At 45.4% G+C, this 17929-nt stretch overlaps 1 protein-coding gene across 1 annotated transcript in view; it reads right to left on the bottom strand.

The window, feature by feature from the left end:
* Positions 1–17929, bottom strand: part of CRACR2B (calcium release activated channel regulator 2B) — a 64552-nt gene that overhangs the window by 10444 nt on the left and 36179 nt on the right. Inside the window, exons 8-12 of the mRNA XM_063117102.1 lie at positions 16645–16832; positions 14228–14299; positions 11689–11743; positions 1749–1831; positions 504–804 (exon numbers count right to left, since the gene is read on the bottom strand). Coding sequence (XP_062973172.1) covers positions 504–804; positions 1749–1831; positions 11689–11743; positions 14228–14299; positions 16645–16832 — 699 coding nt within the window. The remainder of the gene's footprint in view (positions 1–503; positions 805–1748; positions 1832–11688; positions 11744–14227; positions 14300–16644; positions 16833–17929) is intronic.

The following is a 17929-nucleotide window of genomic DNA, read 5'->3' as shown; positions in this document are numbered from 1 at the left end:
GTACATCTCACTCCACACTGGAGTGCCTAGTGGAGTGCACCAAGAGAGAAGGCACAGAGAGGCATAGAAGCCATCATCTCTAAGCCTGTAAGAAGACACAGGCAGGGAGTTGGAGCCTATGAAGGATTATCTGGAGTGACGTGGAGGGATAAGGCCTTAACCTTCAGCTTCCCTCAGAGCATGTTGCTCATTCGGAGCTCTCTAGGGTTCCCCAACTCCAGCCTGCCTTCTTGAGTATCTCACTATGCTCTGTGGGCTTTTGTTTGAGGTCAGGACAGGCTGCTAAAGCAGGAGTGGGCCACCTGTGGCCCTCTGACTGTTTTGGCCTACAACTCCCATCAGCCCTCACCATTGGCCATTGCTGCAGGTCATTGGCTGGCTAGGGTTGGTGGGATTTGTAGGCCAAAACATCTGGAGGGTCACTGAAGCCTCAAATTATGCAAGGTTCAGTTATAAAAGTCAATGGATTAGGATAGGAAATGCCCTCAGATAGCGAGACTCACCTCATTTTCATTGCCAATGGGTTGCCCTCTCAGGGACAAAAGAGAATCAGTGGGACCATGCGTCATTTCCCTCCACTTTGTATTGCTCTTCAGAGACCTTGGCTTCCCACAGTTTCCTGCTGTTTTTTGCCTCTCTGTTGTTTTCCTAGGGGCTGCAAATTCCTCCATGGATGAATTACCTTCTCTTCCCTGCTTCAAACTAATTGTGTTGGTCAGGAGGAATTTCCCATTTTTCTTGGTCGGCTCTTCCAAAGAAATCTCTTCTGGCAGGACGTGAGGAAAATCTCCAGGAACAAGCTGCCTGTGCCCAAGGCTCCAAGATGGTAAAGAAATGCCCAAAACGGTCAAGGCAATCAGCACAAGCATTTACAGAAACCTTATCCAAATGTTTACGTAACGTGAATGAGGATAAGGAACCGACAGCTTTAAATGTGGGAAAGGAGGAGAAAAGCAGCAGGTATATAACAGATCCCAGAATCCTCAAGGCAGCCTTCCCCAACCAGTCCCCTCTAGATGTGTTGGACTATAGCTCCCATAATCCCCCAACCATCTATGTAGTCCCACGCATCCGGAAGGGGCCGCCCTGGGGAAGGCTGCCTCCAAAGCGATACAGAATGGTAAATTAATTTCACCACTCATGGTTCCATTCTTCCCTGCCTAGGAGCACCAAGAACTGTCCTACTGTGAAAGTGGCTCAAAGAAACACTAGCATTCACACAAACAAACCTATGAAATAGGCTTGTGATTTTTGGCCCAACCATCTTGATTAGCCAAGTTGCCTCTCTCGTCGTACTCTAACCACACATTGCCTTTGTGTAACACCGGGCCCAATCCCAATGGAGGCCAGGGCTGATCGCATGGGCCCAAAATGTATTGTGTGAACTAGCTTTCAGTTATATATAAACTCTGCTGCTCTGCCCATCCCTTTCCCTCCCCCCCCCCAAAGCATGCTGTTGTATGAATCAGGGTGTGCAGATATAGAATCCCGTCTTGTCAAACCTGACTCTTCTCCCCTCCATCTACCCACAGCCCCAGATGACCACGTGTCCTATGTGCCACAACACAGTCCCCAGTACATCAAAGAGAAATCCACTGAGAACACCAATTGCCTCAGACTATTGCCCAACATTAGTTCAGCTCCAGAGGAGAAATGGAGAGAACCGTTTGACCCAACACACTGGCTGTGGTGCTCATTACAGACTGACAGCATGCGGTGAGACACAACACAACATACTCCATTCTAACCATTTGACTGGCTTCTCGTCCACTAGGTATTTGCCTATCACTGACCCCTTCTTCAACAGGGGCCTTTTTCTCTCAGCAGGTGCCTGAAAATGAGAGAGAGCTAGTTAGAATTCATCACCCAAATAATTCTCAAGAAAAAATCTTTGCCCCAGGGTGGCTTCAAATCTGTGTCTGCATCATATAACTGATGCAGCATGGATTCATTTGCCATGCACCAGGGCAAAGACAACATCAAGGCAGCCCCTGGACATGTTGAGCTGCAACTCCCATAATTCCCAACTAGTATGGTCCAACACACCTGGAGGGTACCACATTGAAGAAGCCTGATATAGAGTCTGTATCACAGAACAGAGATAGCATTGGGGATTCCTCCTGAGGGGTGGGGCTTGGCCTCCATACCCCACCCCCTGGGGGATTCCTGGAAGGTAGCAGGTCACATGGGCAAACTTCACGGGCCAGATTAGGCCCACGGGCTGGAGGCTGCCCTCCCTTAATATAATGGGAGAGAGGTAAATAAGCGCTCAAGACCTGGAGGAGTATGCAGCCCCTGAATAAAAATATACTTTTAAAAATGATTACAGAACAAAACAGAAATTCAGAAAATGCCATGGATGTGTTTGTGTGCATGTCATCACACATAATTGTCAAGGGCATTATCTGGTAGGTACTTATGACATTCAGGCAAACCACGTTGCACTAGGTCAGCCTTGCCCATCCTGATGCCCTCAGGACTTCAACTCCCATCAGCCCCAGCCAGCATAGCCTATAATCAGGAATCCTGGGAGTTGTAGTCCAAAACGTCTGGAGGCTGAGAAAGGCTGCACTAGGTAATCTCAACAGCAACGGTTGCATTCTCAGGCAGAAGTATCGTTTTCCAGATTTGAAACACAATCCAGAAAATGGAGTAATGCTTCAACAGAAGCCCCCTCCTCCCAAAGCTGGGTGGGTCACACACAGCAGATGAGTCATAAATGCACATTGATTGTGCTGAAAACTGTTTGGGGTGAAGGCAGTGGAGGCTGGTGGCCCCAATGTCAGAGGGGGAGTTCATCCTCTCCAGGTTTCAGTCAGGACCCTAAAGGTGCACCTTGGATGGCTCCTTTAGAGTTCTGACTGGTTCTGACTGAAACCTGGAGAGGATGAACTCCCCCTCTGACATTGGGGCCACCAGCCTCCTGTGGATGATGGAAATCCTTCAAACATTATGGAAGACATGAGAAATAAAAATTATTCACATAGATCTTAGTTGTTACATTCAAGTGGATTTTCTTAGCATTAGGAATTCGTCCATATATGCCTCACAAGCAGACTCAGAGCCCAATCTTAAATATCTGGTTGATCCTTTGAACGATCTGATAAAATACTGTCATACGAAAGAAACACTTCACACAATGGAATATGAATACACAGACAGACCACAGTTTCCTGGCTGTTTCTCTGGTTCTTACCAGCTTTTATTGCCTCATTGTGACTTTGGCATTTGAACAGATGATAAAGAAACAAACACTGCACTGAAAGGACAGAACGCACAAACAAGACATATTTGATGAGGATGATTAACAGAGTACGTGACATCTGTTTATAGAAGTATGAATCACAAGGTGACATTCCAACAACTGCAGGATTTCTGCAGCGTGTTGGGGTCACCACATTTGAAGCAAACACATAGCAGAGTAACAGGACTTGTAAATGAATGGATCTACCTAGATACTGAATTCAAGACATCTGTAACCAAAAGCTGCCGTAACTAGGAAACACACAAACTTGCTAAATATTTCCCCTCCACAGTAATCACAGACATAATTTCTCTGACATCAATTCTCTGTAACACGTGTTTTCTATGAAAATACTCATTTGTTAGAATGATTCATGTTACTAAGTGTATTTTCAAATCATTAAAATTATTGCTTACCCTGGGGAGAAATATTTTTATTCATAACCTGTGAGTGTGCGGCTTTGCCACCAGAGGAACACAAACAAATTGTATGGTTTATACTACCTGCAATGCAAGCCTCCAAATTATATGAGGCTTTGGGCTCTCCCACACTAGAGACATTCAAGAGGCAGCTGGACAACCATCTGTCAGGGATGCTTTAGGGTGGATTCCTGCATTGAGCAGGGGGTTGGACTAGATGGCCTTGTAGGCCCCTTCCAACTCTGATATTCTATGATTCTATGATAATAAGTCCTGGGAAACTTAGCTTCCATTTACAACAAGTATGGACAACATGGGGTTGTCCAATTGTTGGTAGACTACAACTCCCATCATCTCTAGCCAGTATAGCCAGTGATGGTGGATGATGGGGGTTGCAGTCTGACTACATGTGGGGGACCACAAGTTGCCCACCACTGATTTACAGCATCGAGCCCACAAAATATAAACTTCCAATCACAACAAAGTGCAAGTAACTAAAAGGCTCAATAACAATGCATGAAATCTTTGCACTATCATTTCAAAGTTCAGAAATCCTCAATTAATTTTAATTAATTATGATGGCAGCCCATGTTTATGAGCATTTAGTGGAGTGTAACATTCTGGGCTCTTTGTTCTTCATTGGAAGAATGAGCTGGGGCAATGGGACATCCACCACTACCATCCCCACCAGCCCAATCCATCACATAGACCCAAACAGATTCTCTCTAGCTTCTACTGAGTGCTTCCAGATGGAAGACTCCAAGTGCTAACCAATGAAAAGACATTGTGTGCTATTCTGTCTGTCCCTTCTTAATAGATTTTCTGGGGTGAGGAAAAAGATGGAAGAAGCACTGGGAAAAAGCAGGAGAGTTACAAATGGAAGTCGGTGATGTCTGGACCACCCACCCCTGTGAAATTTCACGAATGAGGCCGTGTTCCTCCAGCCCTCTTATGCTAGTATTGGATAGAACTAGATTGGAAAACAATTAGAATACAAAATCACCACTAAGGCTGCAATCCTGTCCACACTTGCCTGGGCATAAGCCCCAGTGAACTCCATAGGACTTCTTTATGAGAAGACATGTACAGGAGTGGACTGTAAAGGCTAAACTAAGACAGACAGCCAAGGTCCTGGCCCAGAAAGCTCAGAGGCATCAAGACGCAGCCACTGTGCTTCTTCCTGCCCTGTTCCATTGCTGGGCCTTTTGTCCATCCTCCTCCCATCAGCTGCTGTAGAAGGCAGGAGTCCAGTTTTATCCCAAAGCATGCAGGGGAAAAGGCTGGAAGGGAGGGGCTGGTAGAAGAACTGGAATGGGAGATGTGATGGCTTCTGTGCTCATCTGCAGTCCTGGAACTATTAAAGGTTTAAGCAGAATTTCCAGATTGTGTGATTTAACAATCTTAGTACAGTGCCTTAACTCGCCGCCTTACAATTTGAGATCCAGGATAATAAGACCTCCATCTCCTTAAAAGGGTTTTAGAAGCAGCTGCAGGCAAATTGGATCAGAAGTCTAGCTTTGGGAGAGGGAAGGTTATGCCTTTCCCCTCTGCTGTTTTCCCAGTTTAATTGCATTTATTTCTCTGGGTGGTTCACAAAAATTACAATCCAAGGTACATAGAAAATGCAAAATAACACCCCCCTTTTTTTTTTTTTTTTGCATACACAAATATAAAAACAATTTAAACAGCTAAAACAGTTACAAAATAATAATAATAATAATAATAATAATAATAATAATAATAATGGGACCTGATAGAACACAGACATTAAAAACCTCATAATATGCCATCAAATGTCTGCGAGTAAAGTCTTAACCTGGTAAAAAAAAAAGATGACAATGTTGGTGCCAGCCAGATCTCAGTGGGGAGAGCATGCCATAATTGGGGGCACCACCAAAAAGCTGCTCTCCCTCACTGCTATCTTCCCAACCTCCCTCAGATGAGCCTCAGATGTTGATCATTGTGTATGGGTGGTTCATACTGGGAGAGGTGGTCCATCAGATATTGGAGTCCCAACCTATGTAAGTATTTATAGGTGAAAACCAGCATCTTGAATTGGGTGTGGAAATGTACAGGTAGCCAGTCCAAGTGGGCCAGAATTGGTGTTATGTGCTCAGACCTTCTGGTCCCCGCTATCAATATGGCTGCTACATCTTGCACAAGCTGCAGCTTCCAAACCATCTTAAACGGCAGCTCCACATAGAGTGCATTGCAGTAATCTAACTTGAGGGTTACTAGAGCAGGTTATCCTTGTCCAGATAGGGGCATAGCTGGGCCATCAGCCACAGCTGGTAGAAGGCCACCTGAGTCTCAAGAGACGATGGCTGCAGGAAAAAAAATAATGCTTCTGTTCCTTCCATGGGAGTGCAATCCCATCCAGAACAGGATAAACACCCTCCAATGTATATCACCATTTTCTCTGAAACTTTCTGCTTGCTTACTATAGAAAATCCGCACAGCAACCTGTGAATGTTTACTCAGAATTAAGTACCACTGCAGCCAAAGGAGCTTACACTTAGGTTAATGTGGGTAGGAGAGAAACCTTAGAATAGGACAACAGTGCCAGAGGAAGGGTTACACTGCCCTCTCCCAGGGCTGCAGTCCTGATCCAATTCACTCCCCCTCATGATTTAAACAAACAATACAGAGATAGAAGATCCAGAGACCCTCCAACACTTCATCTACTTCGCCCTTCACATTCACAGCACATTATTCAAAGTATTAGCCATAGGAAAAATGCATTATTGCACGTGTTTCAACTATATAAACAGGCTCTAGTCTCCAGCTGGCATTTATGCATAGGTTTAAATAGCCCCTGCACATTTAAAAATACCATAATGCCTCACTATGGCAAGGTTACGTATTACACTTTGAAGCAGACTTGAAAATATATCCTGCAGCACAGGCAAATTTGCATAAACCTGCAGGCAAGAACAACCCAGGCCCATCCTAGGGAATGCAGCAGCTCATGCCAAGTATTCCCACCACCTGATTGGTCTGCCATTACATCACAGCAAAATGAGACCAGATCCGGCTAGCAGCCAAGTCAAGAATCTCTGGCTAAGAAGCAGCCAGATGCAATCTAATGGCAACATAAACATCAGATTAGGAAGCCCCCTCAGACTCTTAAACCAAAAGGCTCAGTAGAGCTGAATTAGGATGATATACCTCCAGAAACTTTCACAAAGATACAATAAAAATATACCCATGGTTCGTTCGTTCGTTCTGTGTGTGTGCGTGTGTGTGTGTGTGTGTGTGTGAGAGAGAGAGAGAGAGAGAGAAGCAGTGTTGAACTAAATGAGCATTCTGAGTTGATGGTGCATCCTGAGATCTCTTTTTTTGTGCTAAATCAGGAAAAGTTTCTGTGCTCATGGAAGCGCCATCTCATTACACACAGGCCTCAGTCCAGCTCTAGTTGTGCAATAGAACTAGCTTGCACAATGAGGTTCCCCACCCACCTTGTATCAAAAGACATCCAGCCAGTTCAGAGTGGTACAGATGAGCATCAGACTGTGGATGGGGAAGCACACCTGCTTCTCCATCCACAAGATGAACATGTGGGCACCTGCTTCCTTCTCTGGATGTCCTTTGATGGATACTCTGGAAAAGCAATAATTTAAAGATGCGCCTTAGGTAGGTTTGGAAGGGCTACCCATTGCTATCACCCACTTTGTAAAATACACAGAAATAGATCCACAAATTGAGACACAAGCATTGCAATCTTGGCAAGAAGTGAAAGATAAATGTAAGTGCCCGCCACCCGAGGTTTGCAGGGAGCGGCTTTTGCAAGTCACGGGCTTGTTGATGGATCAGCAGACCTTGTTCCTCCCATACTTCTTCCTTGCTGCTTTCTTTGCATAGTCAGCATGAGCAAATGGACACCTTGCGTTGCCCCCTGGTGTACTTTAAACCTTCTACTGTGCACTCTTGTAATACTAAATTGGTTGCAATTTACGGGTGGCAAAAGCAGGCGTAAACAGTATGTCGACAGTGACAGAATGCAACACATTTTTCCACTAGGAAAAGAAACAGAACATGATTTCTTTCATTTTGGTCCCTCCAGCATAGTTAGAGTTCATGCACCCTAATACAAAGCTGATGCATGTAAACTGATAAGGATCCCTTGACTTCTCCCATTAGCTGGAAATTTACCAGCTAATCTTAGATTACTAATCCACCCACACAAACCGATATGCAAGCACAGTTGCACTATGCGGGGTGTGTGGGTGTGTTGCAGTATATCTTTTCTTTGTCCGCAGAATGGTTGTACTAAGATCAGAACATGTGTGCTTTTTTATATATATATATTCCCGTCAACAATTTTTGTGAAAAGAAAAGTCCAAGATATTAAATCCCTCTCATGCCCCTTTCTCTTTTTTGCCTGGCAGGTCAGATGCAAGGTGTTTAGATGGTGGCAGAATTCTTTTCTACTCAGCATCCAGGGAAACCTCTACATCACTAATATTTACTTTTCAGCAAGGATCTGACAACAAAAGCCAGCAGAAGGCCTTTCCTGGAGGCCAAATTCCACTTGGGAACAGAGATCGCAGGATGTTAAAGGGGCATTTCAGAAGCCACTTTCACAGGTAGAGAAAGGCCAGGTGAATTTTCCATTTCTCTCATCCTCCCCCAGCCACATTGTAAACTGCTTTCAAAGAGAAGTTTTTAAAAGTACATTATGATACAGCATGAAAGAGATGTTCCTAGGGGGGAAACATAAAAGCTCCAAGTGGGAGCAGAGAACTAATTGCATAGTTCACTGGACTGCAACCAACACAGACAGAAAGTGCCTTTTTCTCTGGGTTTTTTAATACTACATTTAAACAGGAATGCAGCCTTTTAAAAATCTGTCCAGAAATAGCAGCCAACAATGCTCCAAATGCACGTGATCTGTATTGGCCAAGTCTACAGCCAGGCTAGATACCATTACATAATGCAAGGGGTGCTGCGGACCTTAGGGCAGGGGTAGGCAACACAGCACCCACCAAAGGTTTTGAACTACAACTCCCATTACCCTTCAAACATTCATCATGTTGACTGGCATTGTAGTCCGCGAGGATACCACCAGATTGGCTACTTCTGCCTTAAGAGACTTGTATTGTGTACACCAAAGCCTGCCATGGAATACTGTGAGGCCTACTTTCAAGTAAACTTGCATAGGATTGCACTGTAAAATGGTTGAGGAGGTGAGACATGGGTTGAGGTGGAGGCTGGTGCATTCAATATTGGTGGGGCAATGAATCCGCTCTGGGTTTCAGTCAGAACAAGTCAAAACTCCAAAAGAGCTATCCAAGGTGCACCTTGGATAGGTCCTATAGAGCTCTGACTGACAGCCAGAGTGCATTCACCGCTCCACTGACATTGGACCCACGAGCCTCCACTGGTTGAGGTACAGCAGCTCTTGACACCTTGATTTCTCACCTTTGAAACTCGGTTTCATGCTCTTATGTACTTCACCTGAAGACTTTAGTCTTTTTGCTGCTACAGAGTAAAATGGCCACACAACAGGGTATAGCAGGGTATTTCTGAAGACAATGGTGACTCATGAAGACAGCTCAGCTTAAAACATACATACATATATATATATATATATATATATATATATATATATATATGCACACACACACACCAGAATTGGACCCAGGTTTCTGAATGAAATATTAAGCTCAGGTAAATGTAGATATTCTATGTACATGTATCATTTATTTATTATAAAAACATTTGTACCCCACCTCTCCAAGGCTGAAGGCAACTTCCCATGGAAAATACACAACAAAAAAATGCAACACAATAAAAATTACAGAGGCAATAAAATATAACATGATGACTTCAGAGGAAGTTAGTCATGTCTAAGTCTCATTGAAATCAATGGGGCTTAAGTTGGTCATCCCTAAATTAGGTCCATTGCTTTCAATGAAACGGACACATGACTGTGGATCCAATCCCACATAATCAACAGCAGCACTAACATCATGCCATAAGGCCTACTCAGCAGCCACAGGTCTTTTGGTTTTGCATCCTCTCCAAAAAGCCATAAGAACAGAGCAGCTCTGAACCCCATTACATTAAAAACAACAACAACGAGCTACTGGATCAGTCCAAAGACCTGTCCTAATCCAACATCCCGTACCGCACAGTGGCAAGGTAGATGCTTCTATGGCAGCCTGCTATAACCTGCTGTCCTCCCATCATTCCCGACCAGCATGGTCAATTATGGGAGTTGCAGCCCATATGTTGGCTGGAAATGACAGGAGTTCCAGTCCAGCACATCTGGAGGGCACCAGGTTTGGAAAGGCTGGCCTATGGGAAGCCCACAAGCAGGACATGAGGGCAAAAGCCCTGTCATGCTGCTGTTCCCCAGGGATTAGTAATTCATCATATCTAGCAGCCATGGAAAGCATCCATTGGACTACTAACTAGTAGCTGTTAGAGAGACTGATCCACAGCCTCAGATTAATGGATAGTAAACACTCTGCTTTCTTCATCTTTTATGTGTTGTGGGCACCTGGAGCAGGAATCACCCCACAGAATGCAAATGGCAGCAGCTGGACTCCCATTGAAGACTGGGGAGGAGGAGATTGTTGCCAGGTTCCTCCAAGAACTGGGTTTCTTTTCTCTCTCTCTCTCTCTCTCTCTCCCCCCTATTCCAAAGTAACCTTTTCAGCTTGATCAATGTACAAAGTGACAGAGTGGGCAAAATGTGGCAATATCGCAATGTTCTATGGCTATTCATGTCTGGGATGATTTTACTGAAGCTCCCAGTTGCATGATTTTATTAATCCTCTGTCTCTGGATGTGTTCCAGTTTAACAGGTCACACAACTTTGCCAGCAACTTTGGATGGCCAGATGACTATTGCCTTGGAGGCCTGTGATCACATGGAAACATGCCAAATGCAAAACAGACTGCATGCAACATGTACAATAGGGATGTCACAGATCCATGCCCTCAGATTTGTCTTGAGATGCCTGGAATTACAAAGACAAGCAGACAAATGATTGCACAATCACATGATCACACACCAAGACCAAAATATTACACAGAAATGCCCCTCTTCTCTTATACACAAAAACATACTTAGCAGCTTCAACAAATCCCCACTCAAGTTTCATAAACATTCCCTGTTGCACAATGTAACAGACTAGAGCTGTTGATCAACACACTTTTCTTCTTCTTTATCCTTCATTCCTACCCCTTGTTTGAGAACAGGCAAGTCAGCAACAAGAGGAATATCCTTCATTGGAAACAGAGGTGACTTCTTTTGGCTCGTCTTCACATTTTGGTTATGTCTTTGCAATGGAATCTACTTTGTGGTGTGCTGCCCGGACACTACATTTCAACGCCGTTCCCCTGACACATATACATACGTTGCCATGGGGAGGAAAGTCCCATTGCAGGATTAGGCCTAAGTAAGGGGCAAAAAGGGCCCATTCCCACCCACCCACCCCCTAGTTCCAGTCTCTTGATTATAGGCTACATGACTATGGAAGCCCAAAAGGGTGTAGCCACGAGCTGATTTCAGAGAAGAGCTCACAGGCTCTATTGTTGACTATAGGCCGGAGTGAGGTATGGCGCTTGCACAGATGAGTTCCAGTCCACTCTGCAGGAATGGAGATAGGAAGAAAGAGAATACCATTAGGTATTCCCTGAGCTAGATTAGGGAAGTTCAAGTTTTAAACGTGGAGATTTAGCTATGATGCCTCTGCCTAAGTGCAGGAGGCTTAGAATGTGCAAAGGATCCTCTCTTCCCTTCAGAACCAAGGGACACCTAATGATAGATTATTTCCTGCATAGTCCAGCGTGGGCAGCCCTTTCTAGCTCTTCGTAATGGCCTGAGTTTGAAAGCACAGCTCTCTCTAAGTGGAGAGAGAGAGAAAGAGAGAAGTGTCCGCATGCAGGAGCTATGGAACCCACGTCCTCTGGGTCAATGTCCCCCCTGTAAATGAAATGACCCCAGGTGGTGGCGGCAACAGCAACAGGCAAAGGGGAGGTGACGGGGGATGAGGATTTTCTTTCCCAGACTAACCAGCTTCTTGGCTTCAAAGGCGTCTCTCTCATCTCGCAGCTTCTTGTTCATCTCCCTGCTCCAAAGGAAAAGGAGACACACACACACATATAAGTAAGTTGGGGCTTTTGCTCTAAATCAGTTGCTTTCTCGGCCTACGTCAGGGAACAAACGCTTCTTAGAGAGCTGAGACAGAAGCAAGAGAGGTGAGCGACTGCGCCTTATGCGACCACAAAAGTCCAGTTCAGACATTGCTGTGGCATTGCTGTGGCAGGCAGGGACCCGGATTGCCTAAAGTGCCATGGAGTATGGCAGGCTAATTGGCAGCCTCCCTACCCCTCCCTTCCACATACACACTTGCGCCCGGCTTCACTAGCACGGTTGAGTTCAGCCCAACCCATCTGAGCAGCACTTTGCACAAGCAGCTCATCATGCCAGGTGGTGAGCACACAATTTGGGTTCTGGTGGAAAAGACGTTGCTGGGTAGCGGATGAAGTGAACCAATCAACAACACTGAGAGGGGATTCTGCCTTCAAGCCTTCCACAACTCGAGAGGTTTAATGAGTTATTGGGCAGGTACACACATTGCAAACAACCTGGAGTCATTTAATTATTATTCTTTTCAATCCCTGGGTTGTCGTGAATGAGCCATAATGAGTGAACATTCTGGCTCCCGCCACCTGATTGTTCCCACTACAAGTAGGAGGAGCTAAACAACCCACGGGCACCTCATCAATAGGTTGTTTAGCATGACATCCATCTGGGAATTCTGGGTTGTTCAGGGGGAGGCAACCCACAGCTTTAACCCATGGTTAAACCAGAATTCCTGGTTTGAATGTCACACCAAACAACTCAAGGACAGAGCATTCTTGGGTTGATTAGCTCCTCCTGCTTACAGAAGGAGCCATCAGACAGTGGGAGCCAGCAAAACAGAGTTGGTGACAAAGGAACTGGGCCATTGTCTCCTTAATTACATGTTAGGGTTGTATCGTTCCTCTAAGTGTAATTATGTCCGCAGGGCATTGTCTAGCACATCACAAGTGTGCCAGGACTGCCTGATCTCTGGCGCTCAGCTCAGTTTCGCCTGGGAAAACACAACCTGTCTTCTACCCTATTTCTTCGATTCTAAGACACACTTTTTTTCCCGTATAATGGGGAAAAAATGGGGTGTGTCTTAGAATTGCGGGTGTGTCTTAGGGGTTTTTTTTTTCTGTTGGTGGTTCTGAAATTAGTGTGCGTCTTACAATCGATGGTGTCTTACAATTGAAGAAATACGGTATATCCCAGTCTTGAGCAGGACATCTCAATACCTACAATACTATCTCCTTCTTGCCTAACATCACCATGACACTGCCAGCACAGCCAGCACAGAGAGATACAAACTAGATGAAACAGCAGGAGATCTCTGATCAGGTCTCCCCCATTTTTAAAAAAAAAAACTGAATCGCTTCAGGAGGTGGTGGGGTGCACAGATTCAGATCAGAGCTACAGCCCTAGTGAGGGAGGCCTTAACCCTTCCCTTCTGTGCCATTTCCTGACCCCCAAGAAAAAACCCTCTTATGAAGCTGCCTTTTGTCCTGGGCCGTGAAAGAGTTTGCATTGGCGCATTGAGACACCACATCCCACACTTGTGCTCCTGCCAGGTAGTCCCCATTGCAAGGAGCACAAATGGGGGTTTGAACCTCACTGAGGAGGAGGAGGAGGAGGGGCTGCCGCTGCCCCAGTCATGGAAAGGGGAGTCATCTCCTCAATCCAGTTGGGTTGGGTTTTTTTACCCTTTATCTTTAACTGCGCTGCTCTGCTGGCCCATGAAGGTGGTCCAGCGGCCATTTGGCTTGCTGTACTGCCCCCTCTCCCTGTCATGGCCGATGGCGACCAATCAGGGTTTGCATGTGGCTGGGGACACACCTCCAGCACATCTCCAGATGGAGATAAATGGGAGATGTGTGTCTGTGCCTCGCTGGCATGAAAAAGTCGGGGTAAGTTCCTAACTTTTTTAAAGCGGAGCTTCAGGGGAATGCCCTTGGACAGCTGGATCCACAATGACTGCTGTGTCATATAAATGACCTGCCGCCACTTCGGATCCACCCCAGGGCTTTCCCCTTGTCAAGATGTGCTCTTGCGGAGAGAAAAATTACAAGTTCCCATGTGGGGGAATGTTTAGGGGATGGTTTTCATTTGAAAAAGCCCAAGGGAGGCATCAACCTCCACACCCCACACCCTGTGTGCTGCAGTCCCAATCCAAAATCCTACCTATCAACTCCCCACCCCACCCCCACACTCACACGCTTCCTTCTTTTCCTAAAAACTGGGAAGATCCAGTCACAGGTCTCATGCTATCAACTATTATATCTAGTTGCTCCCTGAAGTGGTAACAACACCCGGAGTTCTCCTCATTCCAAAGTATCTCACACCTCAAGTCCCAAACCAACAGTGCTTGAAATCTGTGTGCAGCAGCTACATTTGTCTGCCCTTTTTAATCTAGAGTAAATGCAGGAGCCCCCCACCCCGATCCAGACCTTAAAAGTTCCTTGACCCTCTTTCAATATGGCCTCCTTACCTGAGCAGTTCCAACTGTCGTAGGAGGCTTTGTTTTTCTTTCTGCATATTCTTAGAGACTCGAAATACATCCCTGGGTTAAAGGCAAGGAATGGGGTTTGTTTTAAAATGTATTCAGGATTACAAGTGTTGTCACTTGCAGACACCAATAATATATCCAGAATGCCAAAACTACCGGCAGCAATATGGTGCAGAGATGGGAATAAATAAATTAAGGGGGCAAAATCCTATGCATGTTTTTGACAGAAAAAAGTCCTACAGCTCCCAGCCTTCCCCTGATGAATGCTGGGAGTTGCAGGACTTTTTTTCTGTCTAAACATGCATTGGACTGCACTCCCTGACTCTGGATTAAGAGCTGATTTCAGCCCTAGTTTTCCGCAACTTGCTGGTAGTATAGCTTTGGGCCAGAGCTACACTCCTGCATCATTTAAATTTAAGAAGGAAAAACAAAAAGATACTGAAAATGCACTAATACATTTTAGCAACCCAAAGAACCGTGCCTGATCTGCTGGCAGCCCCCCATGTGTTCAACTGTCTTCCACTGAGGTTGTCAGGGCACCTTCAGGTTCACTGTCACTGCTTATTAGCTCCCTTGTACACTCTCTCACATACATGGTAGGGATAATCGCCTGCAAAACATTAATGACACCTTTGGAAACTGCCAAGTTTGCCTAATATTGCATTTGCAATTGGCATCCTTTCATTGTCACTAATGCACATATGAAATGGAAAGGTTTTCTGTCCCACGTCACCAACCACACCACCTGGGGCTTTGAATCTGTGTGTTACAGGCCATGAAAGATCTCCAGGACTGCTCGTTGGGATGCTGTTGTCATGCAGACAGGAACCCCAAATTCCTGTCCCAGTTTACGAGTGGAGCCAGTATTTTGCCAAGTAAGTCCTAGAAAATAGATTATTCACTATTTAATAAAGCCAAAGGTGGCTGGATTTGCAGTGGTGGCTTTCAAGTGAGGACGTGCGTTTCTGAACATGAATGTTGGGAGAGTATTGTTAACATTTGCTGCATTGTTTTCCCCCCCCCAAGACTGTTGCGACCCAGGAGTTTTGACAATAGAAGGTTGTAAATTAAAGAGTGCTGTAGACAGAGCTTGATATCCAAGCCAGTTCCTTCACAATCTTCTAGAAAATGCAACAGGGAAAGGATTTTCATCATTCCTTTACATGGAGGAAAAGAAACCTATTACTCCCTGTACGGCCTTGAAATTGCAACATTTGTGGCAGAGGAAGGGAAAGGCATTTTCAAATGCTTTAACTCAGGACCTCCTGTAACCTGGAAGATGTTTGGGCTTAAAGTGGTGGATTTAGTGGTCTTACGGCGCACCCCATTTAGATGGCCACGTGGAACGTGAAGCACACAATGAACATTAACATTCTTCTCCTGGCCCTGCCACTACTTCCATGTTTTACAACTGCTTCTATACTCCCAATAAGTTTGAGCAAAAACAAGCAAAATGAAGAACTGTTTGCAAGCCCCAATTAGGAAAAAAATACCCAGAGCAAGTGCAGTTTTGCATTTTGCTTTCACTTAAATTATAGCACCATGATGATAATGGGAATAAAATGGAGTTGGTTTCTGCTGCTTTAATGCTAAACGCATTTACAGCCTATCAGGATGGGTGGAAGCCTCCGAACTCGGAGGCTTTTGGCCATCCAAGGCAGAGCAGGAAGAGCAGGGGAGGCAATCTTTGCCTCCGTGCCCCTCCCACTCTGTGTTTGTGCTAGACAGGCTTTTTTCTCCTCTCCAAGATCACTTTTGCAGCTGTGAATGGGAACGGGGGGAGCTCAGACTCCTGGGTCCAAGGTTGGAGCGCTGTGTCCAACCTCAGATGCAGGAACCTAAAGTATCTTATGGCCCCCAGACTCTGCCTAGGATTGATCACTCTAGGTGCTTAAATTGTTGCAATACAAGTTACCTTTAGGGTCTTATTTGGGTTGAAAGGAGCCTCACATATTTATAAATAAGAAAGAAAGGAGCACTTTTTTTGTAGAAAAGGACAATGTATTTTAAAAAGTTTTTTTTAAAAAAATAAAATATGAGCATCTGTAACCACATATGTGTCTGGCTCCCTGCTCCCTGACTAGATTTTTTGAAAAAACAAGTAAGAAGGATGCTGTGGTAACCAGGCTAGCCTAGGTGGTGACCTGTTTGCTGCTGCCCCCATCATCTGCTGCTGCCTGGGTGGTCTTTTGTGGGGGGGGGGGGCGGACTTTGGTCCTGAGGTCCAGCTCTCACTGCACCACTGTGTCCTTACAGAGTAAATCAACTTGCAGAAGCCACAGATCATTGCTATTAATTTCCACATTTTTATACACACACACAGTGGAGCAAGCCACTTCAACAGTGCAAGAGCAACTGGCACGTTTCACCGCATGCTCTCCAGCCCCGCGCCGACACACCTGTCCTTCTGCTGCTGCTCCAGCTGGGCTGCTTTCTGCAGTTGCTGCAGGTGAGCTCGGGCTACCTCCAAGTCCCATTTGCTTCTCTCCACCTGGTCCAGGAGATTTTCATTCAGAAGCCGTAGCCGCTCATTTTGGACCCGCATCTCCAGCTGCTCCGTGTTCTGGGACTGTAATTGATGTTCTAGCTAAGAAATAAAACAAACACGTTTTTGAAACTCAAAAGAACAAAGGCATCAGACGCTACTGTTCTACAGCAGCTTTGAGCTGAGCAGGAAGCAGGATGAAAACATTTTAAGTAAAAACATTGAAATAAAAATCGGTGTACAATGGGATGAAACAGCAAGCACGTCAGTACGCCTGGTTTTAGCTGCACTGCATTTAAATATATTAACAACATGAAAAGGTTACCAATTGCTGTGACCAACAGCCACTGATTACAGAAGTAGTAATCATCTGAGGGCTCCATCATGTACCACAATCTATCTACGACTTGTGAAAATGACCCCATGCAAAATGCCAAGATCAATGTAAGATGGGAGGGCAGAAATGCAGCAAGAAGTCCATCTCAGAACCTGGACTACCGCGTTTGCATCAGCATTTTCTTAGTACAGGATAGCAAATGCATTAAAAGCCTTTAGACAGGGGTGTTGAACCTCTGGCCCGTAAGCCAAATCCAGCCCTCCTAGTTTCTCCAAATGGCTGTGCCCTTTCCCCCCAACAGCCAATCATGTGGTGGTTTCCTGTCTTTTGCACTGTCCCGCCCCCCCCTTTCTGAAAAGTTGAAATGCCCCTCTTAAGGGTTAGCTACTGGCAGTAAGAACTTTAAGCTAAAATATGCTCGTGGGGGCGGGGTTGGGTTCCCTCTGCTACTTTTGCCCTTGGTCCCACCCATCACTAAAACGTTGTCCCTGAATAAGTGCAATAAATAAGTGCATGGCTGAGACAGTATTTTAACCTGGTTCCAAGTCCAGCATTGCATCCAACAGAGCACATAGACCCTTCCCCCCTCCCGCAGCTCCTAAAAAAGACAGAACAGGGGATAAGAGACCCTGAAGAACCCACTCATGAAACAAACTGAGAAAGCTCTCATTACAGAATGCTTATGCTCCGGTCTGCTGCTTTACTCTAGCATAGCTGCCCTTTCGCTTTTAAAACCGCCCAGAGTAAATGCTGACACAAGAATGATCCTAACAGCGCTGATAACACACACACACACACACACACACACTATGTAGCTTTATCTCTTGCCTGCATTCCTGTAAAAGGATGTAATCATACAATA

This window comes from Elgaria multicarinata, chromosome 2 (assembly GCF_023053635.1).
Source record: "Elgaria multicarinata webbii isolate HBS135686 ecotype San Diego chromosome 2, rElgMul1.1.pri, whole genome shotgun sequence".
Taxonomy (NCBI): domain Eukaryota; kingdom Metazoa; phylum Chordata; class Lepidosauria; order Squamata; family Anguidae; genus Elgaria; species Elgaria multicarinata.
The sequence above is the reverse complement of the archived record's forward strand: the minus strand, read 5'-3'. Positions and strand labels throughout refer to the sequence as shown.